At 42.3% G+C, this 19553-nt stretch overlaps 1 protein-coding gene across 3 annotated transcripts in view; it reads left to right on the top strand.

The window, feature by feature from the left end:
* Positions 1–19553, top strand: part of LOC133462084 (peroxidasin) — a 137359-nt gene that overhangs the window by 58996 nt on the left and 58810 nt on the right. For 2 of the 3 annotated variants that reach the window (XM_061743205.1, XM_061743204.1), the window contains 3 exons: positions 3071–3142; positions 4728–4799; positions 9661–9830. In XM_061743205.1, the coding sequence (XP_061599189.1) occupies positions 3071–3142; positions 4728–4799; positions 9661–9830 (314 nt within the window). The remainder of the gene's footprint in view (positions 1–3070; positions 3143–4727; positions 4800–9660; positions 9831–19553) is intronic. The other variant, XM_061743206.1, reaches the window with a different exon arrangement.

Genomic DNA, 19553 nt, shown 5'->3' with positions numbered 1-19553 from the left:
AAAATGCCCTCCAGGATAATGACAGGGTGCTGTCTGCCAGCTGAAGTTTAGCACGAGTTGGGGGTGCTGCATGGAAACAAATCCTCAACAGAAAAATCAAATCCGTCTCTAGGTGTGGTCCAGTCAGACTCGGAGCTGGGGAATGAGTTCCAGAGAGAGACGTTCACGCCAGACTTCCTACAGATGTGTGTGAGCTGGAGCCGCTCTGGAAAGAGCAATGATCCAGGTTTCCTCCCCAATGTTGAGCAGCTCTGATCCAGAGATGCTGGAAGATCTCGTTGAAGTCTTGCTGCTGAAGGAGCGTCAACCATCCAATAACTCCACGGGATTACTTACTTTTCCCTCCATCGCTATCGGTGTGTCCAATAAAGGTTATCATCTGTTTTTGTCTGTTATTAATCGCATTTAATGGTAAAATAATCTGGACATTCAGCACATTTCAGGGGTTCTGAAGTTGTGCAGCGTAATTATTTCTGATCCCCGTTCATCCTTTAGAGGTGATTAAGTTACCCCAAAATGGATTAAAAAAAGTTGAGATATTATTTTCTGTATTTTTGGTGGATATTTCTTCTACAGCTGCTTGGACTCTTACAACAAGAATTTAAATTAAACCACATATGGTTTAATTTATCTTTTAGTGCAGAGGATTTTGGGAGTAAACTGTCATGATTAGATTTTTTTAGACTCCTTCCAATTTTCCATATTTTTGTTGCTTTACGCTGATTAATTTGAGTTCATTTTTCAGTCATCTTTTCCCCCCACAGACAAATTAAAAGCAGCTTTTTGTGTATTATCACTTGGTGTTTTTTTATTTTTTTGAAATAAGACTTAAATATCCCCCTTATATCCCCCTCATTAAGTATTTAGATCTGCTATTGTGACATCTGCAGTAAAGCTCGGATGCATTCCTGGTCTTTGAGGAGTCTTTTACAGCGTTCCTGGTCTCCACCTGTGTTCCACTGAAATTACTGGACAGAAATAAGAAGATCTCACAGTTACATGTGTCTCTTGGAGTGGAAATCAAACCGTGTGTTGAGGTTATTGATTCCTTGACCCAGACTTGAACTGAGGAACAGATGTGGAACAAGAACTTTCCTAGACTTTTCAAAGTGACCTGAAGCTTCAATCAGAAAGGTTTGGATGACTGGAGCCACCAGACAACTTTTTAAATTTGGCTGCTGCATTAAAAATGTAAATATGAAGGGCATTAATGAGATAGATGACCATGAAAACTGGTTACTGTGAATGGGATCAGTGCTGATGCAACTTCTTGGTGTCATGGTCATCCTCCAAGGCCCGCCTTAAGACAACTGGATTTAGGGTTGCCAACTCCCTGAAAAATAAATAAGGGACACCTCAACGGCAGGGCCGGCCAATCCCATTGCATTCACCTTTCCTGGCGTGGTGAATTTTTTTAGCCCCTTTTTTTGTGAGTGAAACGATTTTTTAACTATTTGACTCAAATTGAATTGAATTAGATACATATTTTTGAATGCCATGAACACATGTAAAATAAATTATTATCCAGCAATTCACTTTAATACAAAATAACAAAGTGAACTGAATAAAATAAGTATCTTGCTTAAACAGAAACCTGTCCTGCTTAACTTAAAATTGTATAAATTAATACAAAACAATAGAAAGAAAGCAGAACATCCATTCTGTAATAGTGCACATAGTGCAATAACAAAAGTGCAAACAGAAAGTCTGAAGAAAAGTTGTAAACCTATTTGTGCCCAAAGGCCATGACTGTAGCTACAGTTGTAGTAAAACAGAAAAACATTTTATTTTACCAGGTTAGTCCCATTGAGATCGAGGATCTCTTTTTCAAGGGAGACCTGGCCAAAAATGGTAGAAATAGAAGGACAATGCAAGATACCTCACAAAACAGTGCCAGTAAATAAGTTACAGTAGCCTACTTAAAAACAGTGACAAGTACCAACAGAGTCATTTCAAAATGTATTTGTAAGAGCTTTAAAATCCGACAGTGACACTAATGTATTTAGGTTCAGGTCTTTTTGGAGGCTATTCCAAGCAAGTGGGAATGATTTATGAACTCAACAGCTCAATGCCATTTTCCATTGCCATTTTATGACTATTTTTTGACTCTCACAGTAATACGGGACAAAGTGCGTCCCTTTTCAGCTCAATACGGGACGTGTACTTTAGTTTATAAATACGGGACGATTCCATTTTTCAAGGAACGGTTGGCGACCCTAACTTTACTTCCTGTTCTTGGTTGTTGAAGACGTTCCACCTTTCACCTACTGTAGGAGGGTTTCTCAGTTTTACATGTAGACTGTATAAAAGAGACCCGGAGAATCCTCTGATGTCAGCCAGGGGTTTTCTTGAGTACTTTTGAAGCCTCTTGTTTGTCTCGGTGCTACGCCGGCAGGGACTGTTGCTTGTGACACCTAAAACTAACACAGCCTCTGATACAGCCGTGTCCGTTCTTCAAAACTCAACCGTGAACGCAGCAAGACATCCGTGGTACAGTGACCCGACAGAAACATTGCTCCAGAAACGTTACGTGCCAGCATTCTGGGAGTTTTCAAGAAACCGTCTCAAAGACTCAGGACGAGAAGTTGATCTGATCAATCCAAGGGTGAACTCAGTGATGTTTGGAAGAAAACAGCAAGTGCTGAGCATCCTCTCTTTAATGTTGTACTCAAAGTCTGAAATGATAACGGAAGCATCATTCTGGGGGAACTTTGCTTCTGTAACAAGAACTGATCAGGATCGAGGTAACGGTGAAGATTAGAGCCATTGATAAACCCCAAGATCTAAAGGCCTGAACTTCTGGGTCTTCAAGTGCTGAGAAAACAGTTTTGCTTTGTCTTTTTGGAGAATTGTGGATAAACTATTGCAAACAAAAACTTAATAAATCATTAATATAACAAAAAAACATTCTGTGGACTCTGCAGATTATGTTTGTGTATCAGAGGAGATCAGTTTAATGTCACATTTTAATAATTGACAAGAGTTTTTGGAAAAGACAGCGGGGCATCACTCTGCTCTCTGGTTTTAAAGAGCTTTATTCAGGTTTTACTCAGCTTTGTCTCTTCTCTAGGTACCTGCACTTCAACAACATTGATTCTTTGGAGCCAGAATCATTCACCCATCTGCCCAAGCTGGAGCGACTGTAAGTCTGCTCCGACCTTTCACCCAGCCGTCTTTGACTCACAAGCCTCAGCGTTTCCTCCCGGTGCTTTTCTCCAGCGTTCATGGCGTGTTGCCATTTCCCATTTTCCACCAGTGAACTAAAATAAACGATTACATTGTCTCTTAATTAATCTGAGGTTAAGAGTTTAATCCTCACTGGGATGTCGTGTCATTCTTGCTTGTTTGCTTAACCTTATACAGGTACGTCTTAACATACAGTGGGTATGGAAAGTATTCAGACCCCTTTAAATTTGTCCCACTTTGTTTCATTGCAGCCATTTGCTACGATCCAAAAAAGTTCATTTTATTTCTCATTAATGTCCACTCTACGGAAGAGTATTAGGGCCAGGCAGGAGAAAAAATATTTGAGAGGGGAAATTTTTTTTTTTATTGTGCACTTCGAGAAAAAAGTCGAAATGTCGAGATTAATGTTGAAATACAATTTCGAGAAAAAAGTCAAAATGTCGAGAAAAAAATCGGAATGTTGAAATACAATTTCGAGAAACAAGTGGAAATGTCGAGAATAATGTTGAAATACAATTTCTAGAAAAAAGTCGAAATGTCGAGATTAATGTTTAAATACAATTTCAAGAATAAAGTCGAAATTTTGTGAATAAAGTCGGAATTTCGAGAATAAAGTTGAAATACATTTTGACTTTTTTCTCGACATTTCGACTTTTTTCTCGAAATGCATAATTACAAAAAAATCCTCTAAAATATTATTTAAATTTTTCTCCTGCCTGGCCCTAATACTCTTACGTACATTTGCTACTATCCAAAAAGTTCATTTTATTTCTCATTAATGTCCACTCAGCACCCCATCTTGACAGAAAAAACTGAAATGTAGAAAATTTTGCAAATTTATTACAAAAGAAAAACTGAAATATCATAATTATTCAGACCCTTTGCTCAGTATTGAGTAGGAGCACCCAAGAGTCTTCTTGGGAATGATGCAACAAGTTTTTCACACCTGGATTTGGGGATCATCTGCCATCAATTATTGGACTAGTTTAGCGTTCCCTGCACAGCCTGACATAAACAGAGGACTGTTTGATATCAGCCAGTCGTGATCATATTACTTCACTGCAAAAACTCAAAATCTTAACAAGAATATTTGTCTTATTTCTAGTTAAAATGTCAAATTTTTAGTCAAAAAAAATCTCATGACACTTAAAACAAAACATCATCAAAATCATCACTGGAAAAAACATCAATTTTCACCTGTTTCAAGTAGATTTTCACTTAAAATAAGTAGAAAAATCTGCCAGTGGAACAAGATTTTTTTGCTTGCAAGATAAATCTTGTCCCGCTGGCAGATTTTTCTACTTATTTCAAGTGAAAATTTACTTGAAACAGGTGAACATTGTCAAATAAGTAATTTTTCTGGTAATGACTATTCCTGGTAAGATTTTGAGTTTTCGCAGTGTTGTCCCGTTTAAAAAATGGAAAATGACGTTACTGAAAGGGTCACTGTATTACGTTTAAAAATGTACATGAAATGTAATTAAAAATCTTCTTCTTTTTTTTTTGTAGCTTTACAAACTCCTCTTCTATCTTTTGTTCAGGTTTTTGCACAACAACAGAATCGCTCATCTTGTTCCTGGAACCTTCTCGCATCTGCAGGCCATGAAGCGACTGTGAGTAGAAAAAAAAAACTTTAACGACTGCTCCGATATCCGTCGGAGAATGCATGTCCGTGTCAAATTTCTGGAGTTAACTCGTAAGCCCGTTCTCTGGGGCCTGTTTCTCAGTTACATGAGCCACGCGGCTTTAGCTGCAGACCTCGGCCGTCCGGCCCTTTCCAAAGGTTTCCGTGTTTGGAACCGACTTCAGGGTGGAGTGTGAGGAGAAATGCAATAAAAATAACATGTCTGCTGTTCATAGAGCACAACACATGTTTGATGATGCCTGACAAATGAGTCCAAAAAAACGTAAATCAAATAAATTTCACTCTAGTTTGGAACTCCATCTTCCCCCAGCAACTTTGTGAAAATAATCGGATCATAGTAGATCTTAGTATTTGGCAAATACAACCCAACCTAACGAAAACAAAACACAACTCCTATGGGCCGCACTAAGTACCTCATGATTCATTATCTTGTAGATCCGCATTCAGCAGCGGCAGCTTGAAGTCGTCATTTCCTGCATGACTTTATCGCTGCTTGGGGAAGAATTTTTGTCCATTCTTCCTCACAGTGTTTCTTCAGTTCATTGAGGTTTTTGGGTATACACTGACGGACAGCTTTCTTGAGGTCCCGCCGCAGCATTGTTGTTGTCCGTTCCAGAAGTCTTGTGGTTTGCTCAGATGCAGCTCTGTGAACCTCAGCTGTGCTTCCATGTTCCTCTCAGACAGAAGAGGCTTTCTCCTGGCAACCTCTCCAACAAACCGCACGTATTCAGTCTCCTAATCCTGCTGTCATGCACTTTAACACGCTCAGTGAGGCGTGCGGGTTATGAGATGGAGCTGTTTGGGTTTTTTTCTTGTGTTTTCTCTGCGCATGGAGTGGTCTGATCTTAGGATGAATTAGACGGAGCATCGTGTTCTGGGAAGATTCACAACTGTCTTCAAATGCTTTCCTGTGTTACGCACATAGAGCTTTGCTTACGTTCACCTTTGCTTAGACATTGTGACATGGAATTGTCAAATTGGTCTGATTCACCGCACAAATCTGCACAGATTACTTTTGTAATACTGTTTTTGACCCGGTCTTTGTACGTTTTGACCGTATAGAAACATAATTCTCATCAGTTGTGTGAAATAAGACCTGGAAACAGGCATTGTGGCATAGAATTGTCAAATTGGTTTGATTCACTGCATGAATTGTTACAGATTACTTTTGTAATACTGTATTTGACCCAGTCTTTGTACTTTCTGACTGTATAGAAACGTAATTCTTGCCATTTTAAGAATGAGATGTGTACCTGCTGTATTCTACTGCCCTTACTTTTTAACAACTTGTGCTTTTTATTATTTTACCTCTTTTCTTATCATTTTATTTCATTTTATTTGTTATTTACTGTTTAATTTCACTTTTAATGTTGATGTAAAGCACTTTGAATTACCTTGTGTTGAATTGTGCTATACAAATAAACTTTCCTTGCCTTGCTTACGCCTTTCCCTCTTGGCGTTGTGTTAACACACACCAGTAAACAGCCCAAGCATCTGCTTTAGTAGAAGTCTGCACACCTGCACATGATTAGCAGTTTACAGGTACTTAAGAGTGTATTTAGTATTATTCACATTTTCTTTTTCATTTTGGTTTCAATTAGTTAAATATTGTAATAAAATGCTGTATGTTTTTGTTCGTCTAAGATTGTATTTACATAATACTAAGACCTGAAATGACTCGCGTCGACAAAAAGCTTGTGTTGTGAGCGAGCTGATCAAAGGAGCTTCATAGATTGCCTCAGCAGTGTAAATCCTCCTCCGACATGTCATGCATAATGGACACATTGTAGTAGAAGTGAGAGCCGGCCCGGTTGCCAGCAGACAAAGCCGGACGGGGAGACAGTTTCCCACGGCAGCAACAGACCGTGTTCCAGTTTGGTCCCGATGGGCCTCACTGTTTGTACTGGGCTGGGCCGGCTTTGGCAGTGCCAGGCGTGCCGTCGTTCATGGACTACCAGAGAGGGTTTACACAACCCGGCGGATCTCGTCACCATGTGGGCAGCTCCAACTGCAGCTCCACTCACGCAACGGGGACTAGGAACCTTTCATTACTGTGGCATCAGAGCTGCTGATGACTCCACTGACGTGTCAGGGAGGAACAACACTCTGATACCAGTGGGGAACCTTCAGGGCCTTCTACGCCTTCACAGAAGGCCTAAATAATAATAATGTAATAAGAAATAATAATAAATGTAATAATACATTGCAAAAACTCAAAATCTTAACAAGAATATTTGTCTTATTTCTAGTTAAAATGTCTCATTTTTAGTAAAATAAATCTCATTACACTTAAAACAAGACTCATCACTGGAAAAAAGAACTTGTTATTTGACAATTTTCACCTGTTTCAAGTAGATTTTCACTTCAAATAAGTAGAAAAATCTGCCAGTGGGACAATATTTTTTTGCTTGTAATGAGAAGATAAATCTTGTTCCACTGGCAGATTTTCATTTCAAGTCAAAATTTACTTGAAACAGGTGAAAATTCTCAAATAAGTTATTTTTCTGGTGATGACTCTTGTTTTAAAGGAGCTTGAGGCCGGATTGTGGCAAGATTTATGAAAAAAATCCGTATACGTTTTAAGTTTTCTAGTAATAAGGTCAGATGAAGAGTTCCAAACCCAAAAGAATGAGTCCTCTAGTGTATCTCTCCTTTGCCTTGAACAGGCTGTGTGCTGCAAAATGTGCTGCAATTCGGTCCCGAATTTCCCGCGCTGTCCTGCGGATGTGACGTCACATGACGCTGCATGTGCGTTCTCCCCGTTCTCCCGTGCCGGCTTCGCTGTTGGCTGCAGTACCCCCAACGGCCGTCGTGGTGAAGGGTGGCGCTAGAGAGTCTCATTTCTTAAAAGGAGCCTCAAGCTCCTTTAAGTGTAATGAGATTTTTTGACTAAAAACAGACATTTTAACTAGAAATAAGACAAATATTCTTGTTAAAATTGCAAGGCATAATCGCTGGCGCCGCCTCGGGAGCCGTCGCCTGGTGGCCCGCAGCCTCTGCCTTCCGGCCTGTCGGCTGCAGCGCCACCAGCTCCTCACGAGCTGCTGCGGCGAACCTCAGGCGTGGCGTCGGGGTGGGTCGCTCCGCGGGTCCCGCAGCCTCACCAGCGCTGCCGCTCCCCCTAGCCCTGGAGTAGGGCTGCTAGGTCTGCCAGGGCATGGGCCAGCGCTTCCAGGGCCCGCTCCGTGCCTCCCTCCTCCATCCTGTCGGACGCCCCACGTTGGGCGCAGTGTAGCAGGGCGAGTGCTACGGGGCCCGACCGACAGGACAGAGAGGACACGGGGTTCTCGAGCACAACCACTTTATTTGCAAAATACACCGCCACACGTGCACAAGCACCTTCTCAGCAGACCCCCTTGCTGCTGTCCAGCCCTGCCTTATCAAGGCAGGCAGGGTGGAGAGGTTGATGGGACACACCTGTGACCCATCACCTGAGTGGCTGCTGCTCCTCCACCCTGCCACAGGGAGAAATGCGGAAAAATAAATATGTTCATTATGTATATCTGTTCATATGTTCATTCATCTGGAATGAATGTATTCTTGAGTCTTTGACTAAAATGCTCCTGGACAATTCTGACTAAAATAAGACTAAAATGCTCAGACTTTTAGTCGACCTAAACTTGACACGACTAAAAGGAGAATAAACGTGACTAAAACTAATAACAACTAAAATGTTAACTTGACCCAAAAACTAGACTAAAACTACAATTGAAACATGAGCCCCTTTCACACAGAGATTCCGCAATATTGGTGTAAAGAAGTCCTGCCAATACGCCGCCTTTGTTGGTTCACACAGAACCATACAACGCCGGCATAACGCCGCTCCCGTCTGTAAATTCACACAGCATGCCGGCGTTCCGCAATCAGAGGCGTGACGACAGCGTCAGCGTCTAGTGGCATGCCGGCATGCCGGCTGTGTCATTCACACAGACCCCGTTTCGGCTCTGTGACTACCTCCGCTGCCGGCTTATTGGTGGGGCCACTTGGCCCCCCCATTCCGCCTCCGTGACTTTCACACAGAACAGCGAGGCGGCTTAAAGGCGCAACGTTCCCGCCTCGAACTGGCTGTGTGAAAGGGGCTATGGTGACAAAAACAACCCTACCAGTCCTGACCAGTCCTGACCGGTCCTGACCAGTCCTGACACACCCAACTCTTCAGAACAAACCGTCTGCATCACAAATGTTTGCAAATGCAGATGCATCAATGACCAGATGTGGCCAAACACTTCTGGCTACATTGTGCAGTTTCATCGTAGTTGTGTGACAGCTGCACAAATCCTCTGAAATGTAATCGGATTGGTTAATTCTCTCTGCAGGGAAACTGAAGTCAGTTTGCATTTTTCATATCAACCCAACAATTTCTGATTTCTGATTTCTGAAAGCTCTTCAGGCATTCATTTTATTCACATCTTCTCCACACGAGTAGAAGGAGACCACTCTTCAACTACAAGTCTAGTGAGGATGCAGAGAGCCGTAACATCTGCTCTTCCAGTGTTTCACCGTAAAAGCGTTAGTCCCTTTTAAACGACACCTACAGCCAGTTGATGAAATACAGGCAGTAAAATCAGTTTTACAGTCTGTGTTTAGTGAGCTGAGCTGTGCCCACTCATGAATCATTTCATGACTCATTCAGAATTTTGGACTTTCTTTTACCTCCTTCTATTCCATGTGATGAAGATCTGTGGTAAAATACTGTTCTGAGTAGTATCAGCCTGATCAGGATGTCCAGCTGCTCGCTTGCTGCCGGCTGTAAACACTGTCATTCCTTCAAAGCCGATGTCCCCGTCTCATTACTCCTTGTTTGTGTGTGTTTGTGTGTGTTTGTGCAGGCGGCTGGACTCCAACGCGCTGAGCTGCGACTGTGAGCTGCTGTGGCTGGCCGACCTGCTGAAGCAGTACGCCGAGTCGGGGAACGCCCAGGCCGCCGCCACCTGCGACCACCCCAGCCGGCTGCAGGGCCGGTCCGTGGCCACGCTCACCGCCCAGGAGCTGAACTGTGGTAAAACTCTGAAAATTCATGCATTTACAGACGTTTACAACCCCAGTTCCCCAAAAGTCAGGGCGCTGTGTGAAATGTCAATACACTGCAAAAACTCAAAATCTTAACAAGAATACTTGTCTTACTTCTAGTTAAAATGTCTCATTTTTAGTCAAAGAAATCTCATTACACTTAAAACAAGACTCATCACTGGAAAAAACAACAATTTTCACGTTTCAACTAAATTTTCACTTAAAATAAGTAGAAAAATCTGCCAGTGGAACAAGATTTTTTTGCTTGTAATAAGAAGATAAATCTTGTTCCACTGGCAGATTTTTCTACTTATTTCAAGTGAAAATTTACTTGAAACAGGTGAAAATGGTCAAATAACAAGTTATTTTTCTGTTAATGGCTCTTGTTTTAAGTGTAATGAGATTTTTTGACTAAAAATGAAACATTTTAACTAGAATTAAGACAAATATTCCTGGTAAGATTTTGAGTTTTTGCTGTGTAGGAACAGGGTTCAGTGAGTTCCACATGCCATAAACTCATTAAATGTGCAATAGATAACATATTAAATTAAAGTGAGACATCTTACATTTTAGTCCCTTGTGAATTTGATGGCAGCAACATGTCGGAAAATAAGAGCCGAGATAAGAGAAACAAAAGTAAGTGATAAATCCTGGAGAAACATCTCACAGCCATTTGAGTTTAACAAGTCCTCAAAAAAGGCTTTAGTTTTCGAGATATTCCTACCCGAGGTAGAACTAACCACAACAGTGATTTTTATTATCTTTAGGGTCTCCTATTAGTGAAATTAGATGTTGTGGTTTTTGATTTTGGGGGGACATTCTTTTTTTTTTTGGCTCTTCTTTAGAACTACTCCAAATTGGGCCAGTTCGAATAGGGGAAACGTGAGAAAAAAAGCCCATAACTTGAGAATGCTCACTCTTTTCTGCATCAAACTTGCTGAGGTATGAACCAGGTGGCTATCCACCATCATCAAACTGTCAGAAAATGATTTACCTGACAAAATATTGAAATATAGCACTGTAATCATACCTTTAGTTTAGGCGGAAATTGTACTTTTTGGTAATAAGAACATATAGGACTCCTTCACTTTTCTTTCATTTATCAGAAGAACATAAATCCCTATAAAATATACTATTACTTAGTTGTCTTGGATGCTATTGAATACTAACCAGTGGTTCTATGGAGATATCTGGATATCTTGAAAATGAGATTTCTTTATACAAAGCCCCTCTCTGAAACAGTCAAATTAAGTCATTCTGAATGGAGGATTTAGTGGCATAACAGCCTATAAGTTAAGTCTGCTCACTCTGATAGTAATCATATCTGGAGAAGGGAATGCCAGGTAGCTGAACTACATCACCAGATAGTCAGAATGTGACTAACCCAATAAAATTAAGTTTACCTATATTACAAGCCTCTAAAGCGGAGATACGTGTCACAATAAATTTGTGACGTGATAAAGTATAAGCATGCTTTTGAAGCCACATTCACACAGATGGTTCTGTCTCCTTTATTCTGCCCTGCTGAGCCGCGTGGACGACCCAGAGTGAAGCATCAGAAGCTTTCCCTCTGCAGCTGGTACACCTCTGTCCCGCTGGATGAGGATGAATACTGAGGCTGGACCTCATCAGGGGGACGGGGAGAGACGGGGGAGGCGGCAGGAGATGTGGGAACACCATGAGACAGGGCTCTCAAGTCTTCTCAAACATTGAGCTCAAGTCTCAATGTTTGAGACTCGCGCATTTCAACAAGTTCACACCTCACGCATGGCATTTCTCACTAAGCCTAATCTTTCAAAGGGTCCACGGTAGACTATGCTGCTGTAGCTGAGAGCAGCTGTCTGGAGTTGCCCACCTATCAGCCAATCAGAAAATAGAATCTGCTGTTGCCGGGTAAGGTCTGAGTTTCCTCTTCAAGCGTTCCATGAATGCTTAGCGGAGGTTAAGTTACAACACACACGCGCACACACACACGCACGCACACACACACACACACACACACACACACACACACACACACACACAGGGGCAGAATAACCGCCGCCGTTCAAGGTGCCCATTTGGTTTTGTTATTATTTAAATGTTTTATTATTATTATTACACATTTTTCTTTCTGGAGAAGATTGGATACTGGATTGGAGGTGGTGAGAGGTGCGATGGTGAGAGGCATACCCACGATTATTATGGGCTGCACTGAAATCATAATAATTAAAAATTATTATTCACTGACTTTTGATGTATGTTTCAATAAGGATTTTTCGACTACAAACCTAACTTGCGGAACAAACAACATTTCATACTTTATAAAACGAAGCAAATCCCTGTAGAACTACTCAAATAATTCCTTTGAGGTTTTTGTCCAGAAACAACAGCATGAACCCGATGTTACCTGGGAACTGCTGAAATCCACCTCGTTCAGAACGCACCACAGCATATGTGACAAAGTTATGTCGTTTTTTTTTCTTCATGAAAAAATTGAAATCTGGATTAAAATGAGATTAATCACAGTGGATTTAGGAAGGCCACTGCTGTCTTTCCCTTCTAAATCTCTCAAACTCCTGGAAACCGCTAAAAACACAGCTGAGCCCCGTCATCCTCAAATCCAGGTTAAAGCTTTATCATGCACAGAGGAAGACAGGTGTGAAGATGATCCAGAACTGGTGCTATCTGAGCCAAAGCTTGTTTAAAATGGGTGGAATGCTCTCTCTGGGTTTCTGATGAGGTGATTAAGCCGAAGAGTTTAAGTATATCGGGCTCTTATGGTGAAGACTGAGCCGAGCCAAACCCCCGTCTGTGGTGACCGGCCGAGGGGAGTGAAGCACCGGGCCTGCAGATTCAAGCAGCTGGAACAAGTTTCCTCCACAGGAAGTTGTGGACTCCCCCTTAGAGGGGGGGATCAGTGGTCCAGGATGGACTCGGAGTAGAGCCACTTCTCCTCCACAGGAAGACGAGCCGGTTGAGGAGGTTGGGTTAGTGTCCCCCTCGGACGCCTCCTGGTGAGGTGTTTTCAGGCACGTCCACTCCGCCGGAAGCCCCGGAGCAGGACAATGCTGGACACGTTACACCTCTTGGCTAGCTTGAGAATTCCTCGGTATTCCCCTAGAAGAGCTGCAGGAAGGCCTGGGCTTCTTCACTTCAATAGAATATAGGTTAATGAGATTTGCAAACATTTTATTATCATTTGGATCCTACTCAGGGTCCCAACCTTCCTGGAACGAGGGGCCGTGTTTTATAACTAGATCACTCTTTGGTTTAAAGTGAAATATCCAAGTTCTCAGAAGGGTTTTTCAGTTGTTTACCGTCAGTTTTTCTTCTCCACGAGACCGGCTGTTGTGGAAATGACATTATTCCATGACATAATTCCTGTGGAACGTTCTGCAACATTAACTGTCTGGAACAAAGGAGGAGTTGTTATTGAAGGACACCTCAGTGAAACTGTGACTCTTACATCCGTGACTCTCAGCAACGGAGAGGAACAGACACATCTGAGAAAACGGGGTGTCATCAGCTCGCGGTTTGTGTAAATTCATGACGATAAACACATTCATCTTACAAAGTTCTACCAAACCAAACCATCCATCCTTCCTTCCTTCCTTCCTTCAAACAGCAGGTTTGCTGAGTCACCTCCTCACAGATGTTCGTCCCCTCTTTGTCTTGAGGTCTGCAGGCATTCAGATGTTTCCTTCTTCAAACACAGCAGTTGTGTCTGTCTGATGTTTTCAGTCAGGACTCTGGATCTGGTCTTTGACTCATCTGACCACAAACAGCTGCCTGTGAGATGAGGCTGCAGTGTGTGCATCCGTGTGTGGAGGCCGTTCACATGTTGCAGAAACATAAATGTCTCAACACTCACATTATTGGGCAGTTTTCTGCGCAACATAAAGCCATAGTTTTAGTTTCCAAATATGTTGCATTGCTATATTTTGCTTTTTAAAAGGGTTTAAAGGAGGTAGGAGGGCTTGTACGGTGGCGTCATGCTGCAGACTGCTGTGCAACCTCGTTGTTCGTAGCAGCTGGTTAGAATTGCACATTTTAGAAGTCAAGCATGGTGGATAGATTCAGTAGTCAGCAAATACCTGGTTAAGTTGAGGCCTAAAATCATTTTTGTTTAGCTCCTGTCCTGGCCATCAAACACTTGACCAGCTCTTTACCCTCCCTGGACAGCTGGAGGGGCTCGTGGGAGTCTGACTGCTCTAAATGTGTTTTGTGGGTTTGGAAGCAGCGTGTTTTCTGAGGGTCTTCTGGTCTGCAGACCTCTGGAGTGCTGGATCTGCAGCTACAGGCCAGTTGGGCCTCAGACAAACACAACAGTTTGGACTTTATTACTGGCAGTAATTGGATTTGTCCTGAATGGAAGTTCCCTTCCATGGAACTTGCCTTTTTCACCAAATCTGTTCATAACTTTTATGGACAAAGTTTCAAGGTGCAGGTGAGGGACAGAGGAGGTCTGGTTTGGTGCCCTAAGGAATCCATCTGTTCTTTTTCATGTTGACGTATTTCTGTCGGGGTCACTGAGCTGTGATCCCCGATCTGAACGGAGGTTTTAGCTTCTCTGCTTGAACTGCTGCACCCTGACCCGGACATGACCCGGATGGATGGATGGATGGATGGATGGATGGATGGATGGATGGATGGATGGATGGATGGATGGATGGATGGATGGATGGATGGATGGATGGATGGATGGATGGATGGATGGATGGACGGACGGACAGAAGGGTGGATGGACAGACGGGTAGGGTGGATGGACAGACGGATAGATGGGTGGATGGACAGATGGGTAGGGGGGCATCACCTGCATGTCCACCTTCATCGTAATGCTGTTAAGTTGGACATGTGGACCAATGGGTGATTTCTTGTTACGCCGTTCTGTTCAAATCTGAGTTTTCCATAATCAGTCAATCATTTTAAAGGGAACAAAAGTTGAAATGACTAAATATCAGATCTTTTAAAGCTTATTTATTTGCAAAAATAATCTTTTATTTAGCCTGTATTGATTACATAGCAGCTGCAGATCCTTAATTGATCTTGTAAAGGAAATAGTTAGTGTTCTGATAGAACAGTGGACTGATTCTAGAGCTGGTCTTAAGGTCCTTTAAACTCTTGGAAGTCCAGCTGTGTGTGTGTGTGTGTGTGTGTGTGTGTGTGTGTGTGTGTGTGTGTGTGTGTGTGTGTGTGTGCGTGCGTGCGTGCGTGCGTGCGTGCGTGCGTGCGTGCGTGCGTGCGTTTGTGCATTTGTCATGGTTTATGGGGGTTGTTCTACTCTCTGTCTCTTGGTTTTTGAACCTTCACATTTCCATGTGTTACATTAAAGTTGTCTGTCCTGCTGTATTGTGAAGCTCTTGTTTCACACCAGGTCACTGAAGGCCACACAGCTGCACCTGGTTAGTCAGCACACCCCTCCGTCCTCCGTCCTCCATCCTCCGTCCTCCGTCCTCCGTCTAGCAGGTTTCCTTTGTTGGGAGCTGGATGTGTTTTGTGGACGCAGAACACACTGTGTTATCTCCAGTGTTGCCAGATATTGCAATATATATTTGTACAATAGTGTTGACTTCTGCCTACAATATGCAATCAATAGTCGGAAGTGAACGATAATTTACAATCCCTTTCGAAAAGCTGGCATTTCTTCACGACTCTTATTCACCATTACTCTGATTTGGAATCACATTCAGCGGAGTCAATTGTTCATAATTGATCTGGTGTTTTGTCACGTTACATTTCTTTTATCCTCACTCTTTCTTTCGCACAGACACATCTTCTTAGCCCAACGTCATCAGCAAACATGTTTCTCATTTTAGCATTGTCGTAGCATATGCTTATTTATGCGAAATACGATAGTTTTGGGGATATTTGGCTCTCAACGAGGAACTGGACTTCCACGTTGAGATGTTTCACCTTTTATCCTGAAGACTTGATCACTTCAGACTGGTGTGGAGTTTGAGTAGGAGCTGTAGAAGTCCTACGCAAATCACCGACCCTCCATTTCTGTGGGTTGTTAAATCTTTCATCGGCTGTCAGGTGTTTACCTGGTTTTGTTCACTGGAGTCAAGGTGGGAATGGTTGTGAAAGCATGTGGTTCTTAGATGTTTGTTAGGTGAAATCTGAGTCCTCTGTTTCCTGTTAGGCATGGATGCTTTCTTTTACTTCTCTTTCAAAGTAAAAAGCTGTAAGAGCCATTGAGGAAAAGGCAGACTGCATGAAAGAAATGTGTGGATTGTCTGACTCTGCCCACTGAAACCAGCTGCCCTGAACCTGGATGTAAAGAAATAATTTAAAAAGTGCTGTTGGACCTGTATCTGCTGTACTCTCACCAAAGAACCTCGCAGACACTTCCTAGAGATCTTGAGAATTTGTCAGTTGTGGAAAGAAAGCATGGTATGTCTCCTTTGAAAACCAGAATTAGATCTGATTTAGCTTTTCAACGATGTAAGGGTTGTATTCCAAGAAGGTCCTCAGCGCCAGACTCACAAATTTTATTATAAACGGGTGTGTCTGGCCTCAGTCAAGTTCTGCAACAGCTAGTTGGCTTTCACAGCAGTAAATCCATCTCTCCGTCTTAACTCTGTTTCTCATCTGGATGCTGCAGTCCAGGCCTGGCAGGCAGGTGAATCTCAGCCACAGATTCACCTCTGCAGCTAATTTGATGCCCTTCAACATTCTACCTTCACTCCATCTATGTGCAAGAAATATTCACTATTATCCATTCATAAACTTAAAGGGGACCTATTATGGCATCTAATACCTATTTTAAACAGGCCTTGAATGTCTTAAAAACAAGCTTTTGATTGTTTTTGCTAAATAAATTAGAAATTCAGCCTCTGAGCCATGTCTTTATCATCCCATTCTCTAACCTCATTATCTGTGCAGGATTCTGAGTGGGCGGGGCTATGATAATGAGGCTCTGTGCTGATTGGCTGCCTGAATGACGCGATGCACCACTACGGAAAAATGGCGGAAGCTCCGGCCCGCGGAGTTACCGTGTCCTAACACCATGCGATGCGAGCGTCAGCGACAAAATAAATTCCATTGCTTTATTTTCTATTGGACTGTCCTAACTGGCCGCAGCGCTGCATGCCGTTTTGAGCTGAACATTTGTCAGAAGCCCTGCTTCTATTTTCTTCCTGTCGCTCGCGTTGAAAGCCGGTTGAAAGCGCTGTAGGAAACAGTCATGCCTGCCTTTATAAGGCAGAGCTGGACAGCAGCGAGGGTCGGAGGAGTTGCTGGCTGATGCTGTGTGAGAAGGTGCTTCTGCACGTGTGTCCTGGGTGTTTGGCAATAAAGGGTTCTGCACGAAACTCTGTGTCTCTCCATCCTGTCGGTCGGGCCCCCGTGGCGCTCACACTGCTACAGTTACGTAACGAAAGGGAGCAGAATCTGAACGGCTCGTAGAAGCCACATCACACTGGATGGCTCATCCGGGCGGCTGTACAGACAGGTTTTTTTTTCCCGCCAATCAGCGTGTTTTCTCATTCTTCATCCAATCTGATTGATTCATGAGCTGTCAATCAAAGTCACAGACACGCGACTTCATCTGTCACTCGCTACAAACGGAGTCACAACGACAAGACAGGAAACAATGGCAGCAGAAAAACTTAATTTGGTTGTTTCATTACAAAATAATAATTTCACGAGGCGTTTGCCGGAGGAAAAGAAGCTGATTAAGGAGCTCGGACCGGAGGCTGAATGCACTGGCCATGCTCTCTATGGAAAAGAGACTTGTTTGTTAAATGACAGATTTCAATCAGAAAGTCATTGAAAAATTTGCTGGCCTGAAGGAGAGGAGAGCAAAATTTATGTTCAAGTAGAGTTTATAGTTGTGTTGTAATCCCCACTCACCAATGCGCCCCCCCAAAATTGTTTATCACCAGCCGCCAGTGATCAAACACCTCCCATCCTACTGGCTCCTCTTCACTGATTACGAGCCCCGTCAGGTGGTTTCACCTGCGGGTGGACGCAGGTTCATGTCCCATGAACGCTTCACAGTGTCGGCTGCTTGCAGAGATCTGTTTGGACCTCTTGAGAAACACATCCTGATTAGACACCACAGGGAATGTTTGTTCTGCCTGTGGGCCAGCAAGGGTGGGAAACTTGTCTTTCCATTTGGTCACTGGTGTAATGTGTGCAGCCCTTTGGGAGATGGGAACTCTGTGTCTCAGTATTCACATGCTTGTTGACAAAAATAAGTGGTGACTATGAGTCTAGATGGCCTCTTACAACGAGTCAAGCCTCAGTTCTCTCTCTGAAAACATGTTCAGCCTCATTACCCCGCGGCAAGCTTGGACAGACGAGGCAGGGTGGCCAATCATTCCCATGTTCCTCTAGATTGCTGTGTACAGCAGTCATTTTGACCAGAGGACATTATTTCAGCGATCTAATGATCCACACGGGGGGATTGTTAACAGGAGTTAGTCGGCTGAAACAACTCGATCATTCTGACTGAATAATAAGGGCAGACTGCTTGTTGCAAAGGGAAGGCAGTCAAGCGACGTAAGAGATGATCACCCCTAAAAACACCTGCTGCCTTCATCGTTTTGCATCGAAATGCACTATTGGTTTTGGTCCTTTTAGATAAAAGACACATCATCATCTACACTGCAAAAACTCAAAATCTAACCAGGAATATTTCTAGTTATAATGTCTCATTTTTTGTCAAAAAATCTCATTACACTTAAGACAAGACTCAAAAACTCAAAAAACAACAATTTTCACCTGTTTCAAGTAGATTTTCACTTAAAATAAGAAGAAAAATCTGCCAGTGGAACAAGATTTTTTTTGCTTGTAATGAGAAGATAAATCTTGTCCCACTGGCAGATTTTTCTACTTATTTCAAGTGAAAATTTACTTGAAACAGGGGAAAATTGTCGAATAACAAATTATTTTTCTGGTGATGACTCTTGTATAAGTGTAATGAGATTTTTAGAAATAAGACAAATATTCCTGGTAAGATTTTGAGTTTTTGCAGTGTACTGTGGGTTTGCAGAGTAATTCGTTTTAAAGAGGACATATACTTTTTTCTAGATATTTCCATTTTCCTCTGTGTTTTATTAAGCTTTTCTGGTACATAACTTTAAAATTTAAAGTTTCATGCTCTCAAAGTGCCTGAAATTCCTCGTTTGCAAATCAAAAAACAACACCTGCCGTCTTCATTGTTTTGCATCAAAATGGTCTTGCATGCTGAAAATTGTTGCTAAAAATCTTGTACCCCAAAGAATCGTTTACATGATCAAAAACTCCAAAACAGAGAAGTTGGACGTGCAAGATTCGGGGTTTGGCAGCGAAGAAAGCCTCAGGATGTCCAAGATTGTCCAGCAAGAGGCAGGACTTTTCTTTCTTTGTGAGGCTCCAGCATGAGAACACTGCAAAAACTCAGAATCTTACCAAGAATATTTGTCTTATTTCTAGTTAAAATTTCTCATTTTTAGTCAAACAAATCTCATTACACTTAAAACAAGAGTCATTACCAGAAAAATAACTTATTTGACAATTTTCACCTGTTTCAAGTAAATTTTCACTTGAAATAAGTAGAAAAATCTGCCAGTGGAACAAGATTTATCTTCTCATTACAAGCAAAAAAATCTTGTTCCACTGGCAGATTTATTCTACTTATTTTAAGTGAAAATCTACTTGAAACAGGTGAAAATTGTCAAATAAGTTATTTTTCTGGTAATGACTCTTGTTTTAAGTGTAATGAGATTTGTTTGACTAAAAATGA

This window comes from Cololabis saira, chromosome 16 (genome assembly GCF_033807715.1).
Source record: "Cololabis saira isolate AMF1-May2022 chromosome 16, fColSai1.1, whole genome shotgun sequence".
NCBI classification, from domain to species: domain Eukaryota; kingdom Metazoa; phylum Chordata; class Actinopteri; order Beloniformes; family Belonidae; genus Cololabis; species Cololabis saira.
Note: the sequence above shows the minus strand (reverse complement) of the source record. Positions and strands in the feature narration are given on the sequence as shown.